The 25631-nt window shown below is 41.0% G+C and overlaps 1 protein-coding gene across 1 annotated transcript in view; it reads left to right on the top strand.

The window, feature by feature from the left end:
- Nucleotides 1-24694, top strand: part of LOC115459071 (prolyl endopeptidase-like) — a gene marked incomplete at its 3' end in the record, with an annotated part of 63087 nt that extends 38393 nt beyond the window's left edge. The window contains 6 exon segments of the mRNA XM_030188936.1: nt 2486-2674; nt 15847-16050; nt 18444-18604; nt 18606-18617; nt 24480-24533; nt 24535-24694. Coding sequence (XP_030044796.1) covers nt 2486-2674; nt 15847-16050; nt 18444-18604; nt 18606-18617; nt 24480-24533; nt 24535-24694 — 780 coding nt within the window.
- Between the last annotated feature and the right edge of the window lie 937 nt (nt 24695-25631).

Genomic DNA, 25631 nt, shown 5'->3' with positions numbered 1-25631 from the left:
ATTGCCTATAGGATATCGCTCCTTTTCTAAATTTGTCTTAATTTGTGTGAACCTTTGGAAGAATATCTATATATGCCAATCCATAGACCCCTGAAGAAGGCCTCTTTGGCCGAAACACGGACCGTGTAGGGTCTTAATAAAGGAATTTGGCTTTTTTACACCTGTGATTTTAGTTTGGTCTTTCTGTACATCTTCCGTTCTTGTTGTTTTTTGGTATTTTTACGGGAGATTTGGACTCTCTTTGTCGTTATCAGTTTGTTCGTGCCACACAAGAAAGCAATTCTAGAAATGGTGCACCAGCAGCTATGTGCACCTTGCACGCACAAAAGGTGCCTGTACTGGCAGTAATGTGCACTAATGCACTATGTGCTGTTTTGTGTAAGGTAGCACATAATTGCCTTAGTACGCACCTGCAGAGGGGTATATAGAACTGTTACAAATGCAACAAATACAACATCTGAAACTATAAAAACACTTTTTAACAGGGGATATAAGAACATAGGAATAGCCATACTGGTCCATCTAGCCCAGTATCCTGCTTCCAGCAGTGGACAATCCAGGTCACAAGTACCTAGCAGAAACTTAATTACTACTACTACTACTTAACATTTCTAGAGCGCTACTAGGGTTACGCAGCGCTGTACAGTTTAACAAAGAAGGACAGTCCCTGCTCAAAGGAGCTTACAATCTAAAGGACGAAATGTCAAGTTGGGGCAGTCAAGATTTCCTGAATAAAGGTGTAGTGGTTAGGTGCCGAAGGCGACATTGAGAGGTGGGCTTTGAGCAAGGATTTGAAGATGGGCATTCATGCTACCAGTCCTGGGGCAAGCAGTGGCTTCTCCCTTATCCATCTCAATAACAGACTGTAGACTTTTCCTCCAGGAACTTGTCCAAACATTTTTTTAAACCTAGATATGCTGTCCACCGTTACCACTTCCTCTGGTACCTGTGGGTGGAGCATGGTTATGTCCTCATCAATGCTTGCATCTTATAGGTTACCCTGATTCCATTATAGAATACTAATGCAAGCCCACATCAGTGCACCCAAAGGGAAAGCATGCCCGTTTATACCGAATCAATGACAGGCATAAACGGGCTCACCTAAAAATGCAACTCAATATACATCTGATAGCATTCTACATAAGACATAAGAGTAGCCATACTGGGTCAGACCAATGGTCCATCTAGCCCAGTATCCTGTTTTCCAAACAGTGGCCAAGCCAGGTCACAAGTACTGGGCAGAAACCCAAATCGTGCAACACTCCCTACTACAGATCCCAAGGCTTCCCATGTCTGTCTCAATAGCAGACTATGGACTTTTCCTCCAGGAATTTGTCCAAACCTTTTTTAAATCCAGATACACTAATTGGAGGAGATGATAACAGTGGTTGTAATATTGTACAAGTGAGTGCAGCGTTCCTTTTTTAACCATTGGTTTTATAATACCCCTCTTTTTTTACCCCCTCTTTTAAGGGCAAGCAGAGGCCTCAAAAAGGAGAGAAATTCTTGAAAGCAAGTTTGGTTGTTGTATTCATGCAGTGAACCATCTGATTGCTGTATTTCTTTGACTATACAAGTCTGTAATACAAATATCTATAGACTAAAGATCACTTGAGCACCTTGAGCCTTTTCTTTATTATAGGCTTAAATTTTTCTGTGAGGACTTTTTTCTGCGCTTTTTTTTTACTGTCGAAATTTATGTTGATCCATATGTTAAGATCTTGTATGGGGTTTTTTTTTTTTTTTTTAGATCTTCTAAATACAAATGAAACAGGCTCGTAAATCAGGAGACAAAAGGCCAAATTGGTTCCAAAGCAATGCAACTTTATTGCTAGCAATGAACAGCACTGAGTTCTCTCAGGATACTGTGTGTCATAAATCATCTGACACTTACATTTATACTTCCCTGCTGGGCCTGCGCATTAGGCCCCTTATACATCACAGTGGACATGCACAGTGAACTTTTGTAGTTCTCACAGTACACATTTGTAGTTCACAGTACATACACACGTCATAATACTGAAATGATACTGGCAAGGGAAACGAAACTTAGCATCTTCTTCTACACACACAATGCTCCTTTCTAGCACAGGAGATAAGGTTCGTTAGGCTCAGAGATGCAGGGTGGGGGTGTTTACACCCTCCAAGGTTATCTATTCACATGACGCCTACGTGCAAGCTGGTTTTGTATAAGCCTTGCTACTACTGTTACAAACTGTATATCTAATGGCCCTGCATTCTGTCTTACATTAGCAAGCAGCAAACTGGGTAAGGCACAAATGTCCAGTACATTCATTAAGTATAGCCAAAAGGCAAAAGCAGAGGTAGTATGCATAAGTATGAGTCCATCAGTATGCATAAAACATGAGGTTGTTCTGTTGGTCAGTAGTATTCGAGTAGTATCCGGCGTTCCACTCCTACACAAATATCTATGCCAAATTTGTGGCCAGACTTTTTCATATGTACATTATTATTTTCCGTGTAGCTTATGAAGACTTCCATTGGGTCATGTGGCATACAGAACTGGCAGTTAATTTACGAAGTGAAGGAAAAAGCAAAGCTGGTAGACATGGATATGGCGGGAGATCACTGTGCTCTGTTTCTGAAGTGCTGCAATTATCTTTACTTCGATGTATTCTCTCTTGTTACTGAATCTGTGGTTCAGTCATTTAAGGTATGATTCAGATTTTGCATTTTGAATGCCTCATAATTTTGGTATAGTCTCAGATTTAACTGAAATGTTTAAATATTTTTTTAAACAGTTAATGAATGACATCCATGAAAATCAATAACTGTCAAGAGCGCATGTATGCATATAGGAGCTCTTGGAATTGGACTTGGAGAGTTGGTTATTACCAATGAGCAACACGCTCTTTAGAAAGAGTGAAAACATCAGATGTTGCTTGGTGGCCTAGTGGTTAGGGTGGTGGACTTTGGTCCTGGGGAACTGAGGAATTGAGTTTGATTCCCACTTCAGGCACAGGCAGCTCCTTGTGACTCTGGGCAAGTCACTTAACCCTCCATTGCTCCATGTAAGCCGCATTGAGCCTGCCATGAGTGGGAAAGCGCAGGGTAAAAATGTAACAAAAATAAAATAGATACTATTGGACATTCTACATGGAATGTTGCTACTATTGGACATTCTACATGGAATGTTGCTATTCCACTAGCAACATTCCATGTAGAAGGCTGCGCAGGCCTCTGTTTCTGTGAGTCTGACGTGCAGGACGTCAGACTCACAGAAGCAGAAGCCTACGCGGCCACACTGGTGATCTGCAAGGGCTGACTTCTACATGGAATGTTGGAATAGCAATATTCCATGTAGAATCTCAAATAGTAGCAACAGTGGAGGAGTGGCCTTGTGGTTAGGGTGGTGGACTTTGGTCCTGGGGAACTGAGGAACTGAGTTCAATTCCCACTTCAGGCACAGGCAGCTCCTTCTGACTCTGGGCAAGTCACTTAACCCTCCATTGCTCCATGTAAGCCACATTGAGCCTGCCATGAGTGGGAAAGCGCAGGGTACAAATGTAACAAAAATAAAATAGATACTATTGGACAATCTACATGGAATGTTGCTACTATTGGACATTCTACATGGAATGTTGCTACTATTGGAGATTCTGCATGGAATGTTGCTATTCCACTAGCAACATTCCATGTAGAAGGCTGCGCAGGCTTCTGTTTCTGTGAGTGTGATGTCCCGCACGTACGTGCAGGACGTCAGACTCACAGAAGCAGAAGCCTGCGCGGCCACATTGGTGATCTGCAAGGGCCGACTTCTACATGGAATGTTGCTAATGGAATAGCAACATTCCATGTAGAATCTCAAATAGTAGCAACAGTGGAGGAGTGGCCTAGTGGTTCAGGTGGTGGACTTTGGTCCTGGGGAACTGAGGAACTGAGTTCGATTCCCACTTCAGGCACAGGCAGCTCCTTGTGACTCTGGGCAAGTCACTTAACCCTCCATTGCCCCATGTAAGCCGCATTGAGCCTGCCATGAGTGGGAAAGCGCGGGGTACAAATGTAACAAAAAATAAATAGCCTGATGCAGGATGTAAATTGTGCTGCCTGTAGAGAGGATAATTTTGGAACAGGGTACCTAGGCTGTGAAGGTTCACAGGCAGGTACAATATGCCTGTTTTATAATGGCCAGCACATAAGCTGATCCCTTTACCGTAAGAACATAAGCGTTGCCATACTGGGACAAACTGAAGGTCCATCAAGCTCATGGCCAATCCAGGTCACAAGTACCTGGCAAGATCCCAGGACATTAAAACAGATTTTATGCTGCTTATCCTAGAAATAAGCTGTGGATTTTCCCAAGTTCATCTTAATAATGGTTTATGGACTTTCCTATAGGAAATTATCCAAGCCTTTTTTAAAACCCTGGTAAGCTAACTGCTTTTACCAAATTAATCTAGTATTTTATAACAGTATCATATGCACCTATGCTTCTTTACAAACTTATCTCCCGAAACACTGACACACAATGTTCCATGTGCTCCAATGCAGCAGTAACAGTAACTTTTGTGTCTTTAAGAATTGGCACTTATGTGCATAATTTATAAGATTCACTGATAAGTACCAGTTTTACTCCCTACCTGTTTGACATGCATAAAAATAGTTGCTATGTTTTCCATCTTTTATGCATGTATATTCCTCTGATTTAAATGCTTCTGGGTGTTTTACTCCACTATTCCTTCAGAAAGTGGATTTCAGAGCATGGATGGTTATCTTTTCAGAGGGACAGGGAAGGGATCAGGAATTATGTGTGTTAAACCTTAAATTTTAAGATTGTTCTGTTTCTGTGAGCTTCCAAGTGACATTTGCTAAATATAAATAGGCAGAGGAAGATACAACGTCATCAGAACACAGCAGCAAGAATGATTTATGGAATGTCAGGATTTGAGCATGTTACCTCCAGGTCTCTTCATTGGCTGCCTGTTAGAGATGGGTTATTCAAGATCTCCTGTTACATTTATAAGATCTATTTTGGGGTTCCTCCAGTTTAATGTACAAATTTACTACTTGTTATGTTAACCAACTTTTCTTCTCGAGTGAACAGTTGGGTATCTGTTGTCTGTGAGGGAGTGAGTGACATAGTAACAGGCGTCCCTAGAAACACGCCCTCACTGAAGTTACGGTAGTGCTAATCTGCTGAGACTAAGGCTGTCAGAGGGGCGTGACTCAGGCCAGGAGGATGTTAAATGCCCTGTGGGCCGATGATTAAAAGCAAATACTGGCGCTAGAGGCCAGTAGCGCCATACTAGCACCTGTGTTTGCTCCCACCCGACGATCAGAGCTGGTGAGTGCGTGTAATAGTGCAAATGCATGCAAACAAGGGTCTCACGCATTCATCCCTCATGATCAGCGGGCAGCGTGCCAAACAATGGCGCTGCAACCGCTGTAAACCTTATGCCAGCTTTGCTGGCGTTAGGGTTTGCTAGCAAGGAAGGAAGGAGGGATGCCCACTGAAGAGGTTTGACAGGTCTGGGATTTCCTCCCAGACCTGTCAACCTGCCCCCCCCCCCCCCAAGCACAAAAGCCCTGGTGGTCCAGTGGGACTGCTAGCTTCCCCCCTCCCCCCCCCCCACATCACACAAAAACACTCTGATGGTCCAGGGGGACCACTATCTATCTGCCCCCTCCACACCCGCGGCCTACCTCTCCGTAGTGATGGTAGTAGTTGGAGGAGGGAGGGACTAGCACTCCCTCCCTCCTCTTCGGGCGCCTTCCCAAAATGGCAATGTCCTGCCCTGTCCGTTGCATCCTGGGATGCGCAGGGCTTAACTCATATATGGAAGTAAAGCCCCGCCAAGCGCATCCCGGATACACCGGGCAGGGCGTAACACCACTATTTTGAGAAGTCCCCCGAAGAGGAGGGAGGGTTTGCAAGTCCCTCCCTCCTCCAACTACTACCACCACTACGGAGAGGTATGTCGCCGGGGGTGGAGGGGGCAGATGGATAGCTGTCCCACTGGACCACCAGTTTGTTTTTGTTCGATGTGGGGCGGTGGTAGTAGGAAGCTAGCGGTCCACTGGACCACCAGGGTTTTTGTGCTTTGGGGGGAGGGGCCCGGAAGTCCACCAGACCTCCAGTCTTGTGTTTGGGAGGGTGGGAGGGAGCGGGTTTAGGTTTGACAGGTCCGGAGAAAAATCCCAGACCTGTCAAACCTCTTCTGCTGTTTTACATGTCCAAGTTTTGACAGCCCGGACCTGTCAAACAACTTCTGCAGGAGGGTTGTGCCTTGGGCGCATATAAATTTGCATGCTATTAGCTTTGATGAAAGGGCCTTATAGCTCCGTGCCATCGGCCCATGAGTCAGTGAGAGAGAGGTCCCGAAACAAGAAGCTTTCCATAGTGATACCCGAGGCAAGAGGTTTCTGGAAGGGAAGTTCCTGAGGGTAAGGATCATTCCAGCGTGTCCCGTGGCTGCAGAGTCTGAGGAAGGCCTGAGGAAGTGTTGTGGCCTTCATTGAACATTGTTGCCTTAAGTTATGTGAAGAAAATGTTCCAGTAAGGTAGGATACCGCATACAGAAGGTAGGAGAAATTACTTGGAACCTAGCTAAAGAGACTAAGAAGAAGTGACTGTTTATTACCCTGTGAAGACTGTGTCTGGGACAAGATGTGGAACCCTGTACCAAGAGGGAAAAGTCTTTATTGAAATGTGGAACCTGTCAAGAACAGGTTCCGGGATTATTTTAAGGGACTTTATTGAGAGTGAAAAGCCTGTGAGGAACCAGGCCTGTTTATTTTCCTTTTGACATTTCACTGTGAGGACTCCATGCCTTGCAGTCGCTCATGTGACCACGCTTAGGTATAAGTATACTGAGGTAAAAAAAATTTTTGTAGGATTAAGATATTACTAAATTAAGGATCTATTATTAATCTACAATGTGTGTTAATATATGTTAATCACATATTGCTGATGGAAGCCATGGTAAATAACAACCTGTTAACACCAATTGCAAGTGCGTAAAAAGATCCCTGGGGCCCTTTTACTAGCTGCGTTACGCTAATGCATGCCTAATGCAGTTTAAAATATTGTACCCTGGGACATCCTCAGGCGTTCTGCAGTAACTGTCAAATGTACGCACGCTAACCGTGCATTAAAAAATATGTTTTTTCATTGAAGGGGGCAGAGAGTGGGCATCCCGGTGTTAGCGCCATTTACATTAGCGTGTACTAACTGGTTAATGCAGGAATACTGCGTGAGCCCTTACCACTTACAAAATAGGTGATGATAAGTGCTCACGTGGTAATTTTTAAAAATGGCCATTCGCTAATGGCAATATTAGCACATGGCCATTAATAAAATAAAAAAAATCAGACATTTTACGGCTGCAGTAAAAATGGCCTTAGCATGCGGAACCCCCCCCCCCCCCCCCCACATAAGTGCACACTAATGGTCTTTTTACCGCCGCTTAGTAAAAGGATCCCTTAATTCTTAATGATTATATTATTGCTAATTCTGAGTGTAATATACTTTCTGTACAAGGCATTTTTTGTAAGTACTATTGTAGTAAAAAAAAGTCCTAGAAAATAGTCCTAGAGAACAAAATCTAACAAAAAGATGTCAATACATTAATGAAGCTTCTGTGGATATTGGTAATTATTGCTCTTTTGAGAATGTAAATGGAAGACGGTTTTTGATGCTCATAGATGGACCTTGCTGCTTTCCAAGGTAAATCTTGACAGCTCCAGTTGAGCTAAGAACCTTAGCATAAAAAAACTCGATGGAAGATGTGCCAAAACATTTTTTTTCTTCTTCACAGTACAGTAATGCTCAGAAAATTGTGAACACAACTGCTTTTTAGTGAAAATACTATTATCAGTTACGTGTATATTTAAATCATAACTTAGCTTATTTGTAACAACATTTCACATGAATAAAACTCATTATTGTGGTACTTTAGTGAAATTTCATGACTCTATGGCAGGGGTTCTCAACCCAGTCCTTGGGACACACCCAGCCAGTCAGGTTTTCAGGATACCCACAATGAATATGCATGAGCTAGTTGCTTGCACTGCCTTGATTATATGCAAATCTATCTCATGCATATTCATTGTGGGTATCCTGAAAACCTGACTGGCTGGGTGTGTCCCAAGGACTGGGTTGAGAACCCTTGCTATATGGTGATTTTGCACTTTTATTCTGTGCTACCTGAAACTGTAAAAAAAAAAAAAAAAAAAAAGATGGATTTATTCATGTTTAAAACAAACAACTCTGCTTATTCACTGAATTTTGAGCTTTTTTTGGTAATATAATATCCATTGTCTTTTTGTTTTGTTTTCATGAACATTTTGTGATCAGATTGATGAAAAGTATTAACATAGTTTGTAAACTTGTCAAGTTTAGAGAAAAAGTGTAGGCTTATTAGAAAAAAAAAATTCATTTTTTTTTCCGAAAGCATGCCTGATCTTGCCAGAAAAGACATTTTGGAAGATTTGAAGCAAGCCATTGTACAGACCGTGCCGGAGCTTCAAACTAAAACTCAACGCAGAAAAAAACCACAATGTCTCATCCTTTCATCACAATACAACACGAACAAACCCACCAGTATAAGCACCCCAAACTTTACCCTTCCTGTTTCAGATAGCCTGAAAAATCTAGGAGTTATACTAGACCGAAATCTCACACTAGAAAGCCATGCGAAAAATACAACAAAGAAAGTGTTCCATTCAATGTGGAAACTCAAAAGAATAAAACCTTTCTTCCCAAGGGAAATTTTCCGCAGCCTAGTACAATCAGTGGTGCTAAGTTAACTAGATTACTGCAATGCAATCTACGCCGGATGTAAAGAACAAATCATCAAGAAACTCCAAACTGCCCAAAACACAGCAGCCAGACTCATATTTGGAAAAACAAAATACAAAAGCGCCAAACCCCTAAGAGAAAATTACACTGGCTCCCATTGAAAGAACATATTACGTTCAAAATCTGCACTTTGGTTCATAAATCATCCACGGTGAGGCTCCAGTCTACATGTCAGACCTCATAGACTTACCAACCAGGAACACCAAAAGATCAGCACGTACATTCCTGAATCTCCACTACCCCAGCTGCAAAGGTCTAAAATATAAATCAACATATGCATCCAGCTTCTCCTACATAGGCACACGACTGTAGAATGCACTACCAAAAGCCACAAAAACAATACACGACATAACTAAATTCCGAAAAATACTAAAAACCAACCTGTTCAAAAAGGCAGACCACAATGATACATCATCCTAAATACCAAACAAGAAAACCCATGTCAGAATTGGACAAAACCGAACTATCTATACCTGACTGCTTAAATTACTCTATCACTAATGAACTTTAACGCAATACCACTTTATTTCCAAATTTCTTACAAGCATATCACTTGTTACAGAAAAACAGCATAATACAAACGTTAAAGAAAATAATCAAAGGAAAAATTATACATGCTTCCTTAGACCTCAAATTGAAGGGAGAGTTACTGTTTAGTGGAGTTTTATACAGGTATATTAGCACAAGTATATAAAAAAAAAAAATGCGGTTTAAGTGTGTAATTCGTCACATATCATTTAACTAATTCTATATTAAGCTGTTTCATATCCAGAAAGGATTTTAGCTGTTCTGAGTCATAAAATACATACTTTATCCCATTATACCTGACCAAACATTTGCAAGGGTATACTAACAAAAATGAACCACCCAATTTAAGAACATCCTGTTTCAATGCTAGGAATAATTTTCTACGTTCTTGGGTTACTTTAGTAACATCTGGAAATATCCATATTTTTGTTCCATAAAAAGGAACCTTTGAAAATTTAAAGTATAACTTTAATATTGCATTGAGGTCTTGTTCGAATACCAACGAAACCAAAAGGGTGGCTCTTTGCGGAACTATTTCAATAGATTGTTCTAGAATTTCAGACAAATTGTTAAAGTCTATACCATCCAAACCTTCTTTTTTTCCTTCTTTTCCACCTAAACTTGTCGGAAGATAATAAATTTTATTTATAGGAGGAATAAGTTCTTGAGGCATTTTCAAATTTTCTTGTAGATATTTTTTAAATAACTCAATAGGCGTCTTATCAGGATTTTGGGAAAGTTCAAAACGCGAAGGTTTAGTCTTTTATTGAAATTCTCAATCTGTTCAATTTTTCTATGTATTGCCAAATTATCTTTTATCACCGTCATTTTAAAGTCTTGCAATTGATCCATATCTTTTTTAAAATCTTTTACTTGAATCGTCAGGTCTTCTTTAACCGTTTCTAAATTTTTTGCCATGTCCTCAATTTTCAAAGACAAAGTATTTACCTTTTCTGAAGCATTTTGAAGCGTAGAGTCCATTTTACTCAGCTTTAGCCAGATCTTCTCTAGATTAACCTCCGGAGTTGTTATGGGTCCTTTAAATCCAAGGACCTCTCTCTCCTGGCTACTTTCCTGTGGCATGGGTCCTCCGTCTGCTGGCTCCTTGTTCCCCAAGTTTGGTTCTTGGATGCCTGCTCCCCTCACCACATCTATAGCCGGACACGGAGGGCATTTAGAATCGGGAGGCGGGGATAAAGATGTTTCTAGGCCCATCAGGAACTCCGCTCCACCGGTTGCCCCTGCTGCAGGCGACCCCGTCTCTTCTCTCTGTGATGGGCACGTCAGGAAACGGACCATGCTGCCCCGAAGTGGAGAAGAAGAAGCTGCGGCGGCGGTGGAAGCCTCACGGCTCCTTTTCGTTTTGTATGCGGCATTTTGAAATGAAGGAATATCTTCACCCTCGAGCAGCAAGGAGCGGTTTCGCCGAACGCGCTCACACTTCCGCCATCTTAGGTAACGCCCCTATAACCATCAAGTTTCAAATGGACATTTCTGTTGGAGCTATTTCTGCAATTAGTCCAGAAGTACAGTTACTTATTTCTTTATATTTTGTATTTTAGAAACACCATGAAAAAGGATTGGTGTCTCAAGTAGGTTAAACTGGGATTGACGGACAAAAACAACAGATCAGATTTTGGCTATTGACATCACTGTTCATAGGTCACCCACAAAGTCTAGCAAAAACCTTAAAAACAGAACTGTACCAAACTGGTTTAGAAGCTGGAGCTAGCACAGTCCAAAGTTTCCTGAAGAAGATGGGGTTGATTTCTCAAGTTGCTTCCAGAAAACCCCTGCTAACTCAGCAACACTGGAGCGCCTTTGACTGAAACGTTGCAAAGAAATACATAAAGAAAGATTCCGATTTTTGGTGAAATGTCCTTTTCACTAATGTCCTTTTCATCTTTTCGAAAAGATTTATGGAAAGAACCAAACCACATAAAGTCCACACCTACTATTCACGAATGCATCACACATTCACCTCGTAACTCTCATTCCCGTAATATCACATCATTCATACCTTCAATCACAGAAAGATATATATTATATGTCTTTATGCCTCCTTATCGCCCTCTAAGCTCCCATTGTTTCCTTCCAATGTTTCAATGTTTGTGCTCGATTGTTACACTCTCAACGACACTTCAATTGTTTCGCATAATTATGCAAATGTAATCCATAACCAATCTGTAACAAATTGTATTTCCAACATTTAACTCGTATTGTAAGCCACACTGAACCCGCAAAAAGGTGGGAAAATGTGGGATACAAATGCAATAAATAAATAAATAAATAAAACACAAATTGAAATTCGTAATGACCCTTTGAAGCTGTGTGCAAGAAGAAAATCTGCCTTACCCCGCTACCTTTGATCTCATCAATTACACACTTCTGCATCGTTTACGTAACATTGGTATTTCAGACACAGCCCTTAAATGGCTTCAGTCATACCTTGAGGACCGACGTTAACATTGTACATTTCAGCAGCACAATCTCTGCTTCTTATTCCCCGGACTCAGGAGGCCTTCTTAACCCAACGCTATTTAATTTTTTCCTAGTGCCATTACTTACATTTAAACAGTCCCTCAGTCTTACAGTGTTCATCCACGTTGGTGACATACAGATTCTCTGTCCACTCAAACAATTAGACCCCTCAGAAAATCTCTTGTTAATAACAAATTACAGCAAATAACACAATAACTGTCTCATGCTCAGTCCTACAAAATCAAAGATGTTTCTTTTCACTAACAAATACTCATCTTAGTCCACCTATCTGTTTATGTAACAATCCAGTCCCACAAGTTTCTGCAACCCACATTCTTGGGGTTATACCAGATACCAATCTTACGTTTCATCTACAAATACGTCGCTCCATCTACAGACTCATTCTGTTCGTTCCCTCTGCATTAAATAATCCTTATCCATTCATTAGTGATCAGTCAGTTGTACTCCTGCAACTTGCTGCATAAAGGTATCCGGCTTAAAGATCTGTGATGGCTTCAGATAGTACAAAAAAAAACTGCAATCTGCATTATTCATAATTTTTTTTTTGTTACATTTGTACCCCGCGCTTTCCCACTCATGGCAGGCTCAATGCGGCGGGCAATGGAGGGTTAAGTGACTTGCCCAGAGTCTCAAGGAGCTGCCTGTGCCAGGAATCGAACTCAGTTCCTCAGTTCCCCAGGACCAAAATCCACCACCCTAACCACTAGGCCACTCCTCCACTCCATAAGACCAGTAAATATGACTATGTCATACCCTTATTTAAAACTGCCCAGTGGCTTCCTGTCTCTTACAGGATCACATTATCCTCCAGTGAACCACCCTATCTATCTCAACATCTAACCTTTGGTCTCTTCACCAAAATCAGCTCATTGTACCTTCCCATAAAGAAATGATTCATGAACACACTAGGATGACTATTTTTTACAGTCCAAGGCCTACAGCTATGGAATTTATTACCAACCTATTTATAATTACAATCATCTCTGACCCAATTTAAAACTAATCTTAAAACGTTCATATATAATGATTCATTTTGCTAATTCCCCACCCCCCCCCCCTCAATGTGTAGGAGTTTCCCCGGAGTTCCCTCAAAAAATATTAAAACTTATCTACTATATAACCCCCCCCCCCCCCCCATTTCATAAGAGCATAAGAATAGCCATACTGGGTCAGACCAATGGTCCATCTAGCCGAATATCCTGTTTCCAACAGTGGCCAATCCATGTAGCAACATTCCATGCTACCAGTCCCAGGGCAAGCAGTGGCTTCCCCATGTCTGTCACAATAGCAGACTATGGACGTTTTCTCCAGGAACTTGTCCAAACCTTTTGTAAAACCCAGATACGCTAACTGCTATTACTGCATCCTCCGGCAAAGAGTTCCAGAACTTAACTATTGATTGAATGAAAAAATTCCTCTTGTTTTTTTAAAAGTATTTCCATGTAACTTTTTAGTGTCCCCTAGTCTTTATACTCTTTTTGAAAGAGTGAAAATCGATTCCACTTCTACTCGTTCTACACCACTCGGGAGTTTGTAGACCTCAATCATATATCCTCTCAGTCATCTCTTTTCCAAGCTGAAAAGCCCTAACTCTTTAGCCTTTCCTCGTATGAGAGGAGTTCCATCCCCTTCAGCATTTTGGTCATTCTTCTTTGAACCTTTTCTAATTCTACTATGTATTTTTGAGATAAGGAGACCAGAACTGAACGCAGGGACTGTCCTTCTTTGTTAAACTGTACAGCGCTGCGTAACCCTACTATCGCTCTAGAAATGTAAAGTAGTAGTAAGTAGTACTCAAGCTGAGGTCGCACCATGGGACGATACAGAGGCATTATAGTATTCTCGATCTTATTTCTTTCCTATCTATAATGGATTTCCTCCCCCCATCTCCCACTAATTTCCCAGTCCTGTTAATGTGTTTTTTTTTAATCACATCTTAATAAGATTGTAAGCTGCCTAGATGTTTCTCCTGTAAGGCGGGATGGTACATATTAATAAAACTTGGAAACTTGAACATTACAACTTTCTGACATTGACTTTCAAGCATCTATGGATTCAGGCTTCTTCATTAACATTTTCAAAGCAGAGTGGTGATTTAAAATTTTCTTTATTCAGAGAAATAAATTGCTAGCAAGAAGAAAGTTCACAAGACAGACTACCAACAATCATAAGTACATAAGCACCGCCATACTGTGAAAAGACCAAGGGTCTATCAAGCCCAGCATCCTGTCTCCAACAGCAGCCAATCCAGGCTTCAAGAACCTGGCAACCCCCCCCCCCCCCCCCAAAAAAAAAAAAAAAAAATTAATAATGTTCAAGGGACTTTTCCCTCAGGAATCTGTCCAAACCCCCTTTAAATTCCGTAAGGCTAGCTGCTGTCACTACATTCTCCGGCAACGAGTTCGAGTCTAACTACACGCTGAGTAAAGAAAAACTTTCTCGTATTTGTTTTAAATCTACCATATTCTAGCTTCATCTTGTGTCCCCTGGTTTTGTTGTTGTTTTAAAGTGTAAACAAAAGCTTCAGATCTGTCCGCTCAAGCCAGTTTGCCTCTCATGAATTTCTTGTCTGTCTAAAAGAGCATACAAGGTTTATATACATTTTTTTAAAATAGCTTACGTCAGAGGGTCAGCTAACATTCAGTTCAATAGCTCAGCAAAATTATGAAAGAAAAAGAGACTTAGACCATTAGCCAAAAACAGATGGGTTTCAGGAAAACATGCATTATTAGCTAATGTTTTCTCAACCATTTATAAGAGAAAGAGAACAATTACTGATATCGTCTTATCTAACTAAGTCATTTTTTATGCAGCATGTAGACTGGAAAAGAAAACAATTGTCACTAGCACCTTGCCTTGAGAAGTTTACTTGTCTTCATAGGGCCCCTCAACTACAAATAAATAGTTCAGTTCACATCGATCTGGCCTCCTGAGGTCAATGAAAAAGTTGAGAGCTGCAAGTTTGTCTCATTTAACCTAAAGGCAATTTTTCTAACATTATTTCAGACTAGAAATGTTAACCGTACATTTTCCAGATCCACACACCCTACCTTGGTAGTGTTATGGGCCTCTCCAATAATGTGGCTTCTGGAGTTGATTGAATTTACTTCCTGGAAAAGTACGAAATGTGCAATAGTGTATAATATTTGAAAGTCCTGAATCAACAAGTGAACTGATCTGCCAATGTCTCTCATGCAGAATTTTGCCTGCAGGATGACGTTGCTGTAGAGGTGTCTCTGGTATGCCCCTGCCACAGGTGAAAAATGGTAAAAGACTTCATCAGACAACATGGTTGAAAGACACTCAAGTAGCCCGATCATGACCTCAACCCCATTGAAAATTTGTGGTTTTTGCTAAATAGAAAGGTTTTTGAATAGACATTCACTAATTCAGTTGATCTGAAAGCCAAAATAATATCAATCTGGCACCATAACTTTGACATGAACTGTTAGTGAGACTGGCCTTGTCAATCCCAGACTATTTTTGCTTAGCATCAAAGCTCAAGGAGTCCCAACCAAGAACTATAGATGCGCCAAGGACTAAACGAATAATAAAACCTGGGGGTTTTTTTAATTGTTGGTTTTCTGCAAAATTTGTAATAGAATCTAGAATGTTTTACTCCTAATCTAAAGTTAACTTTGAACTTTTTGGTAAGAAAAGTGATGTTCACATTTTTTGAGCAGTACTGTAGTTGGCTGTAAGGATGACGCTGGATGAAAGGATCTCAAGTGACCACTACAGAGCCAGAACATGGTGCTGTGTCATAGCTGGCATTCATCTAGACATATTCCAAGCCAAATGCAGCAGAGTAGGGAGGGAAAATAGGCATAGTCTACAGTAATGGATATTAAGGTGTGAAAGCATTATTATTGTAACATGGTTAGAAGTAAAGCTGTATCTACACATTAGGCTAGACTATTAATTGACTTTGGAATAGAGGAAAGTGGATATAAAAAGAATTCTAATTCTGTAGCTTATATATTTGGTTTTGTCAGCTTCCTTTCTGGGCCTCTGCATTTGAACTGGAATCCCAGCCTGAGGACAGTTCCAGCACCTGGCACTTTCAGGTCACCTCTCCAGTTCAGCCTCCTGTGGAATGTGTATATTCATTGGCAGATAGTAGTCTCTGTATGCATACGAAACAGCATGTACCAAACACATTGAAGTGTGTTACTATACGTTTACAAGCTAGGAGCAAGGTATGTCTGTATATTTTTTTTAAATAAAATCAGATGGGTTTTTAATGCTTACTTTACAGTCCAACTGAAAAATTCACATATTTTTTGAAATTGTAAAGACCCACACATCATCTTAAGCCCTGTAGAATTCAGAAAATGTGCCCACATTTAGCATGGAGGAGTAGCCTGGTGGTTAGTGCAGCGGACTTTGATCTGGGGGAACTGGATTCGATTCCAACTGCAGCTCCTTGTGACTTAACCCTCCAATTGCCCCAGGTACAAATAAGTACCTGTATATACTATGTAAACCGCTTTGAATGTAGTTCAAAAACCACAGAAAGGTGGTATATCAAGTCCCATACCCTTTCCTTTTCCTTTTATCACAGAACATCTAAACCTTAATTTTCTTGTCATCCTGCTTGACCAGGACTGGTCCTGCAGGACTCAAAGAAAATTAACAAGTATGAATAAGCCACCATCTTCAGGATGTGTTGTCCTTATTCAGAGTAAGAGCTAGATTTACTAAAAGACATTACTGCTTTGACACATATTATTTACTGCAGGTCTCATTTTATGTAGTGGGACTTAAGTAGTAATGCACTTTTAACAGTGTGGGTCACTTTAGTACTAAGTTACTTCTCTTTGGGGAGTTTCATTTTACTAAACTTTTTTCCCTATGGATATATAGAGGGTCATTTTGTAGCAGGTCGCCAATTTGTGTAGGTCAAATAGGTCACTATTTCAAGTCTACTACTACTACTACTTATCATTTCTATAGGGCTACTAGACGTACGCAGCGCAGTACACTTTAACATGAAGAGACAGTCCCTGCTTGACAGAGCTTACAATCTAATTAGGACAGACAAACAGGACAAACAAGAGATAAGGGAATATTAAGGTGAGGATGATAAAATAAGGGTTCTGAACAAGTGAATAAGGGTTAGGAGTTAAAAGCAGCATCAAAAAGGTGGGCTTTTAGCTTAGATTTGAAGACGGCCAGAGATGGAGCTTGACGTACCGGCTCAGGAAGTCTATTCCAGGCATATGGTGCAGCAAGATAAAGGTAATGGAGTCTGGAGTTAGAGGTGGAGGAGAAGGGTGCAGATAAGAGAGATTTACCCAGTGAATGGAGTTCTGTATGTCTTTACAAAATTACCCCACCAAATCTGCAGAAATCATAAGAAGCCACTGACTTACACTTACTTAAAAGCATGTGTAAATGTATATACACATTTTATAAGCAATGTGTAAATTGTGACTTGGCCCCCAAACATGCCTGCACCTGATGCGCATCAAACCGTGGTTACATAAAAAAAGTCTTATAGATAATTATCCACAGAATGAAGACAAAGTTTTGATTAAATCCATGGGTAAGTTTCTGTTTTACCCTTGATACGTTAACTGTCTGTAATATATATGGTAAGAGTGGTCATGGGAGCAAACTACCTCCTATGAAGATGAGATCAAGAAGATGAATACTGTCAAACTATCCTACCCTTTCCAACTAAAAGCAACAAAATTCCTTGGTTTCTTTGATGCCCAGTTCCAGTTGTTGGTGACTGCAGAAAGGATAAATGTGAACATTTCTGAGTATTTCACATGCCTGTTTGCTAAATGCTTTTTTAAAGTTAAACGCTAACGTATTGGATTTCCTGTGTATACTTAATTCAAAGCTAATATCATCATATTTGATCATATTGTGATCACTGTTATCAAGCGGCCCCATCACCATTACCTCCCGCACCAGATCATGCACTCCACTAAGGACTAGGTCTAGAATTTTTCCTGCTTTCATTGGCTCCTGTACCAGCTGCTCCATAAAGCAGTCCTTGATTTCGTCAAGGAATTTTACCTCCCTAGCTTGCCCCAATGTTATATTTACCCAGTCAATATCGGGGTAATTGAAATCACCCATTATTATTTTGTTGCCCAGTTTGTTTGCTTCCCTAATTTTCTTTAACATTTCTACATCCGTCTGTTCATCCTGGCCAGGCAGACTGTAGTACACTCCTATCACTGTCCTTTTCGCCTTTACACATGGAATTTCAATCCGTAGGAATGATATAAAAACAGTAAAACCTAAGGATTGAATAATGAGAGAAAGGGGAACAAGATAAAGGGCCAAGCACAGAGTACTGTGGGTCTCCTAATTGATTTTGATAAGAATATCAGCTGAGATAAACTCCAACCTGACTCCTAACAGTAGTTATCCCCTTTTAGAATTTCCTTCTGTGAAGACCTGGGAATTTGGCAATCTCTCTCTCCCTGACTGGCCAATTAAATAATAGCAACGGCAAGCCATCCTCTGAAGTTCTATATTTCAGGAGTTGTATTCTCATTTTAGATAATTTTAATTAAGTTTAATTATGTTGTTTCATTTCTTTTCTTAAATCAGTGTTGTCTTTCATTTGCAGGGTGACACTTTTGTGCCTGTTACTGTGTTTCATAAAGCACACTGCAAGGCTCTGCATAGAAAACCTCTTTTAGTCCATGTATATGGTGCATATGGAATAGATTTGAACATGAGCTTTAAAGCAGAAAATCTCATGTTAATTGAAGATGGATGGATACTGGCACTGCCACGTCAGGTAAATAATGTGTCTTTATTGTTGTTGGAACAGCAATAGTAGTGTTCAAAGAAAGCAGATAAGGAGGTTTGCCCAAAGAAATAGATTTTATTAAGCAGTGACTGACTACTTTTTCAGGTTTTCAGTCTTGTTTTATGGATTGTACACCGCTCCGACCTGTGCGCCAGATGGAGCGGTATATCAAATATTAACAAATATAAACAATGAATGTGGCTTCTCACTTCAGTTAAAGTAAAACACTTAGTAATTTTATAAAGGGGCGCCTAGTTTAAGAGGGTAAGTCAGTGCCTACATAGGCACTGTTATTATAAAGACTCATTAGCACCTAGCTTTCTTTCTGAAATACTGTCATAAGTGGCAGAAATTGCGTGTACTTTATAGGCATGAACTATAAGAATAGCCATTCTGGGTCAGACCAATAGTCCATCCAGCCCAGTATCCTGCTTCCTACAGTGGCCAATCCAGATCACAAGTACCTGGCAGAAACACAAATAATAGCAATACTCCATGCTACCAATCCCAGGGCAAGCAGTGGCTTCCCCCATGTCTATACGGTCTGTGCCAGAGCCGGTGGCTGGGAGGCGGCTGGTGGTTGGGAGGCTGGGATAGTGCTGGGCAGACTTATACGGTCTGTGCCCTGAAGAGCACAGGTACAAATCAAAGTAGGGTATACACAAAAAGCAGCAAATATGAGTTATCTTGTGGGCAGACTGGATGGACCGTGCAGGTCTTTTTCTGCCGTCATCTACTATGTTATGTCTATCTCAATAATAGACTATGGACCTTTCCTCCAGGAATTTGTCCAAATCTTTTTTAAAACCCAGATACGCTAACCACTGTTACCACATCCTCCAGCAGTGAGTTCCAGAGCTTAACTGTTCTTTGAGTGAAAAAATATTTCCCCTGTTTATTTTTAAAGTATTTCCATGCAATTTCATTGCATGTCCCTTGGACTTTGTATTTTTCAAAGTGAAAAATCAGTTTTGTAGACCTCAGTCATATCTCTCCTCAGCTGTCTCTTTTCCAAGCTGAAGATTCCTAACCTCTTCAGCCTTTCCTCATATGTGAATCTGTTTTGCTACAAAGTGAACATAAGTTCAAGTGTAAATGTCCATGCCTGGTTTGTGGAAGTACTTGTGTAGATCAGCTAATTTCTTTGTGTGATACTGTGAGCAAGGGTTGAGGGTGGAAAAGGTTGTAAAATAAGGCAAGCGCTTTATTACTTTGTCCTGAAGCTTGTTACTTCACACAGGGTCAGTTAAAGTCTTTAATTCTATCAAAAGTCTCAATATGAGCCTGTGGTTGACAGGGCCTAAAACCCATGGTATAGTTTGTGACTGCCATGCCCCAAACACAGTCTGTAAGCTTCTCTCTCTAGATTTCCAGGTCTGGAGCCAGTCAGACCTCAGAACAAGGCAAACAAAGCTTCCAAGTCTTCAAATCAAAAGGTTGGCTTACCTGAGACAGGTCACAGTAGCTAAATGTATGTTGTAAAGGCATATGCTAGGGCTTCAGTTCTTCCTTCCTTGGGCCTACTTATTCCACTCTGGCCCTGCCTTTTATACTTCCTGGTTCCTGTCTTTTCGGCATCACCCTTCTATTCTCACTTCCTCCCTGGGCGGAACTAGTGGTTTTAGGGTGGCTCAGACTACCTGGGGGACTATTCTTAAGGGTGAGGTGCAGTGTTGTATAAACCCCCTCACACTTTGCCAACATAATCTCTCACTCGCTTAATCGTCCCCAGACTCTTTTCCGTATTCTTGACTCCATTTCTCCTTCTTCCACTGTTTCTCCAAACTATGATCCTTCTGTTCTCCTCCTTCACTCTTTGACTTCTGCCTGGCAGACTAAAACTAAAAATGCCCTTCTCCGTTCAGCACTTATTCCGGCTTAGCCTCCTGCCATACCTGCTTAATTAAAGAGAGAAGATCTTTCCATGGCAACCAGGGGACTACCCACAGCAGAATAACACCCACCCATGCCTGTTCCCAACGAGCCATATTTTCAAAATACCCAGCATCCAATCAGCCAAATCACGCAATTGGGCTGCCTGATAATGTAGAAAAACATTTGGGACAGCCATGCCCCCCTTTAAACTATGGTTGGTACAAAATGCCCCTTCCCACCCTCGGGGGCCATTTACGCCAAAAGTAAGCAAATACTTTTCTATGAAGTTAATGAAAAAACTGCTGGGGAATCAGCAGGAGTAGGGCCAGAAACAATAATGAAACTTTGGTAGCAACCTCATTTTAATCACCTAAATATGGCCAAGCCATGAAATAGTATGGCCCTCCCAGCGATCTAGCTCCTCAAGTAGCTCCCACAGTTTAGAGGGAAAATTGGTCTGGTAAAGACCATCTAAAGTGGCAGTAATGTTCACTCCCAAATATTTAATGAATTTTTATACCCATGCAGAAGGGAAAAGTTGTAAATTCTGCATCTCGGCTGCTGGCAAATTAACATTGAGTATTTCAGATTTGTTCATATTCACTTTAAACCCAGAAATTACCACATATTATCAAGGCTTCCGAGAGTTGAGCAAGAGATCCCTCAGGGTCAGTCAGAGTAAAAAGAATATTGTCAGCAATATTCTGTAACAGGATTCACAGCTTGTAAAATCAGGAGACAAGAGGCAAATGGTTCCAGAGGCAAGACAGCTTTTATTAGCTAGCTGACACAGTACTAAGTTCAGACTCAGGATACTGTGCCCCGAGCGTCACATGACACTCGTTCTTATACACTCTTATCAGTAGTCAAGCGCAGTTACAGACAGAGGATCTTACACAAAAACCAGGAAACAAAACTTATCTTTGGCTTTGCACACAACCCTCTATTTCCAACACTGGTCTCTAGTCTATTCACAGTTATTTGGCATTGCATATACCATATAAGGCAATATACTGATAAGCAGCACAAGTTCCAGCTGGTTTCTGCTATCTGGTTACAGCTGCTTCCTCTGAGCTACTGTCAGCTTGCAAGCCTTACATTTCAGAAAAGGCACAGACGGAGAGAAAATGTATTTCACAGAAAAAGCAAAGTTAATGGCTGCCATGTTACAAGTTACAGCTTCTTTTAGCTAAGCACAATAGATTGTCCTTTACAGCAAAATCTAACTCTAGTATAAACTGACTCCAGTTTCAGCAAAACAGTCAAGCTGCCCCCCCCCCCCTACAATTCTAGGAGTGGCCTAGTGGTTAGGGTGGTGGACTCTGGTCCTGAGGAACTGAGTTCGATTCCCACTTCAGGCACAGGCAGCTAGCTCCTTGGACTCTGGAGAAGTCACTTAACCCCCATTTCCCCAGGTACAAATAAGTACCTTTATATGTAAGCCGCATTGAGCCTGCCATGAGTGGGAAAGCGTGGGGTACAAATGTAACAAAAACAATGCTTTGAAGGCCCAGTGGAGAGGCCCCTAATGGCACAGTCAGTTTGCACTTTTTGAGCTAATGGCTCTATATATGGCAGAAAGAAGTGGAGAGACCGCACTTCCCTGGAGAGTGCCACAATAAAGCTCAAAAGATTTAGTATATAAATCCTAATAAATTAATTAATTAATGTGGAGGCTCACCATGGGATGCGCATATAGCAGCTGTAGCCATGTTAAGTAGTTGCTGGTGATACTTATTTTGTCTAGCACCGCAAGCATGAAAGGCCACAGCACTCCGTCAAAGGCTTTTTCAGCATCAATCAACGGGAGTATCATTGACCTCCAGTCCGCTTGAGCCTGTTGGCGTACATGAAGTAAGCGGCGAAGATTATCAAATGTCTTCCGCCTATGAATAAACCAGCTTGATCCTCATTAATAGCCAGGGGAGGACCCTCTGGAGTAGTCTAGTCAAAATGTTTATAAAAATCTTGGTCAGTATCAAGGAGCGAGATAGGCCTGTATGACCCACAATTCATGAGGTCTCTTCCCAGATTCAAAAGCACCTTTACCACCGCAAGTCGCCAGGAGTAAGGAAGCAAAAGATTAGCCCGCAAATTCCTTAATCTACACTTCCCTAACTGCAAGGATTCAAATACAAACTAACACATGCAACCAGCTTCTCCTACATGAGCACGCAACTATGGAATGCACTTCCAAAGGATTTGAAAGAGATCAACGAAATAACTAGCTTTCGTAAATCACTGAAAACTTATCTCTTCAACAAGGCCTACAACCAGAATCCATAACTCATCATAACACTTCGTCACCTCACCCTATCCTGATTCACCTTTCTATCACTTGGCTCAGCTCGCTGCTTTTTAGGGTCTTGTTGTTACACCAATTGTATCTGCCTCCTGGTATGGCAATGCCATAACAGGTCTTTGTAAGCCCCATTGAGCCTGCAAATAGGTGGGAAAATGTGGGATACAAATGCAATAAATAAATAAAAAATAGCAGCACAGATTCACGAAAAGGGTGTATATTTCTAAACGTTGTGCCTGTGTTGTCCACTAAAGTTAATTTGTCAGCATCCAAGGGGCTGGGTATCGTTAGTGGCCTGGCGTTGTGAACCCTTTCCCTTGTGTGATCAATAGTGCGTTCTGCTTACAGTAGGTACTCCATCAGGGTTAAACTGCATCAGAACTGATAAGACGTTGTTTTCTTTATTCTGCAATACTTGCCCAGTGACAGGGAAGAAGCACTGGGGGATACCTGGATTTGAAATACATATGGTCATTGTATCTTTCAAGCAGACATGTTTTCAGAGGATAACATGTAGGATCAGCTGGGTGCATGTTCCCCCAGACTGGCCACTGTTGGAGACAGGATACTGAGCTCAGTGGGCCTTGATCTGACTCAGCATGGCTTTTCTTATGGGTTACAAAGTTTAGACAACTAGTTGCAAGGACAATGAGATTCTCATACCAGGCAGTCAGTAGAATAGCAGAAGCCTCAGGAGGCATCCTGTTTCCTTGTGAAAAATGGTTTGATACAGCTGTCACATACTGAAAATGTTTCAATAACACTTGGGCTGTTTACAGAGCATTTCCTTTCATGGATGCAAAATAGGAGACAACCTTTAGTAAAGACCCCTTTAGATGTGGCTATTGAAACCCTTTTGAAAGTAATTAATTAAATAAGATTTGTGTACCATCATCATTTGTTGTTAGATGGAAAACTCCACTTACACTGAAGAGTGCTTGTATCTCATTGGACTTATAATCTAAATGGCTCTTGCTACCCTGAGTACAGCTGTATCAGCTAGTGCTTTCATGTGCACCTGCCAACTCAAAAGACAAGTAAAACAGAGGTAAATGTAACTTTTTGTATGACTGGATTGCAAATTAAGAGATCTTTAAGAGCTCAGGGCCAAAACATTATATATAGGGAGGGTAATTACGATATTTTCATGGGTGAATTAGTGCTCTATCTGCAAAATGTGGATTTCTAGGAAATTGTTCTTCTTGTGTGGGGGAAATGTATACATACACAGTACCACTCAATGTGTAACTTTACCCACATTGAACAGAGGTTTTGCATTTATGCTTATACTTCTGAATTTTCAAAGCATGTACATATTTTTGTCAGGTAAGCTAACCTTCAGAAATAAATGTGTATAAGTAGTTTTTCCTGAAATCTTCAAAGTGAACATATAAACATCCTCTTTCTTTGAAAAACAGGGCAAAGTCCACAGGTGAAAGGTTTCCGAGGACTGCGCATCAATGTATATGGTTAGAAATGTATGTCCAGAATGTTGAGCTGTTGTCATTTTAGATACCTGATATCAGATCACCATGCATGTAATCTTAATATTGGACTGCATTTCAATTATTTATGTGGTGTAAATTATTAAAGCTTAGTTATGATTTATGAGAATCAGCAGTACGTCACTTATTATTTTTCAGACAATATGTAGCTTTGTGTTGAACTTTCAGGGGTGGAGGAGAATTGGGCCATAGTTGGCATGAAGATGGCCATCTGGACAATAACTCAATGGTGTGAGGACCTTAAGGCCTGTGTAATGCACTTACATGAACTGGGATATTCTAACCCCAGCTATACTGCACTAACAGCTGCCAGTGCAGGAGGGGTGCTTGCAGGAGCTTTATGCAACAGTAGTCCTGAGCTGATCAAAGCTGTTTCTTTAAAGGTAAGTACTTTCCACGCAAGCTGTACTGGATGATGTCATCACTAAAACACCTTAGAAACATAGAAACATGACAGCAGACAAAGGCCATATGACCCATCAATTCATAATTATAATTTAAAAAACTATAAATGTGACAGATCTCATTGTGACATCTAAACAACTTGTTTACAGCAGTACCATATTTTGGCCACTTCCTCCTTTAATTAAGGACTTGATTATCCAAATGTTAGCTCATCATTGATGACTCTATATTTTAAGTCGAGGAATGACTCGTGGGGTCATAGCCAAACTCGAAAATAGAGGCAGACAAAGCTGTTCCGTCTGATGCTGTCACCTTTGTCTCCATCCACAGCCCTACTGGTGGTCAACCTGAATATTCATCCTTGGAAGTCTGTAGAGAGAGGCTTCCCACAGCTGTGTCATCCGAGCACATCGGTGCATTATCATATTATTTACAGCACAAGAAAGGAGAAAGACTGATATGAAAGGGAACAGAGATGAAATGAAAATAGGGCATGTGGAGAGGAAATGCGGGAAAGATGGGGTTCTGGACGAGAACTATGTGGCAATCTTGCAGGCTCATTTTCAAGAGAGTGGAATGCAAAGATAGAGGACTGGCCAAGTGGTTAGAGCACCGGTCTTGAATCCAGAGGTGGCCGGTTCAAATCCCACTGCTGCTCCTTGTGATCTTGGGCAAGTCACTTAACCCTCCATTGCCTCAGGTACAAACCTAGATAGTGAGCCCTCCTGGGACAGAGAAATATCCAGAGTACCTGAATGTAACTCACCTTGAGCTACTACTGAAAAAGGTGTGAGCGAAATCTAAATAATAAAGAAAGAAGTAAAACAGATATTTCTGTCCTGGATAAAAGAAAAGCATTTGCAAGCAGCTATGATATTTGTTGAATATATATTTGACAACGAAGACTGTAATAAC

This window comes from Microcaecilia unicolor, unplaced genomic scaffold (assembly GCF_901765095.1).
Source record: "Microcaecilia unicolor unplaced genomic scaffold, aMicUni1.1, whole genome shotgun sequence".
In the NCBI taxonomy this organism is placed as follows: Eukaryota; Metazoa; Chordata; class Amphibia; order Gymnophiona; family Siphonopidae; genus Microcaecilia; species Microcaecilia unicolor.
The sequence above is the reverse complement of the archived record's forward strand: the minus strand, read 5'-3'. Positions and strand labels throughout refer to the sequence as shown.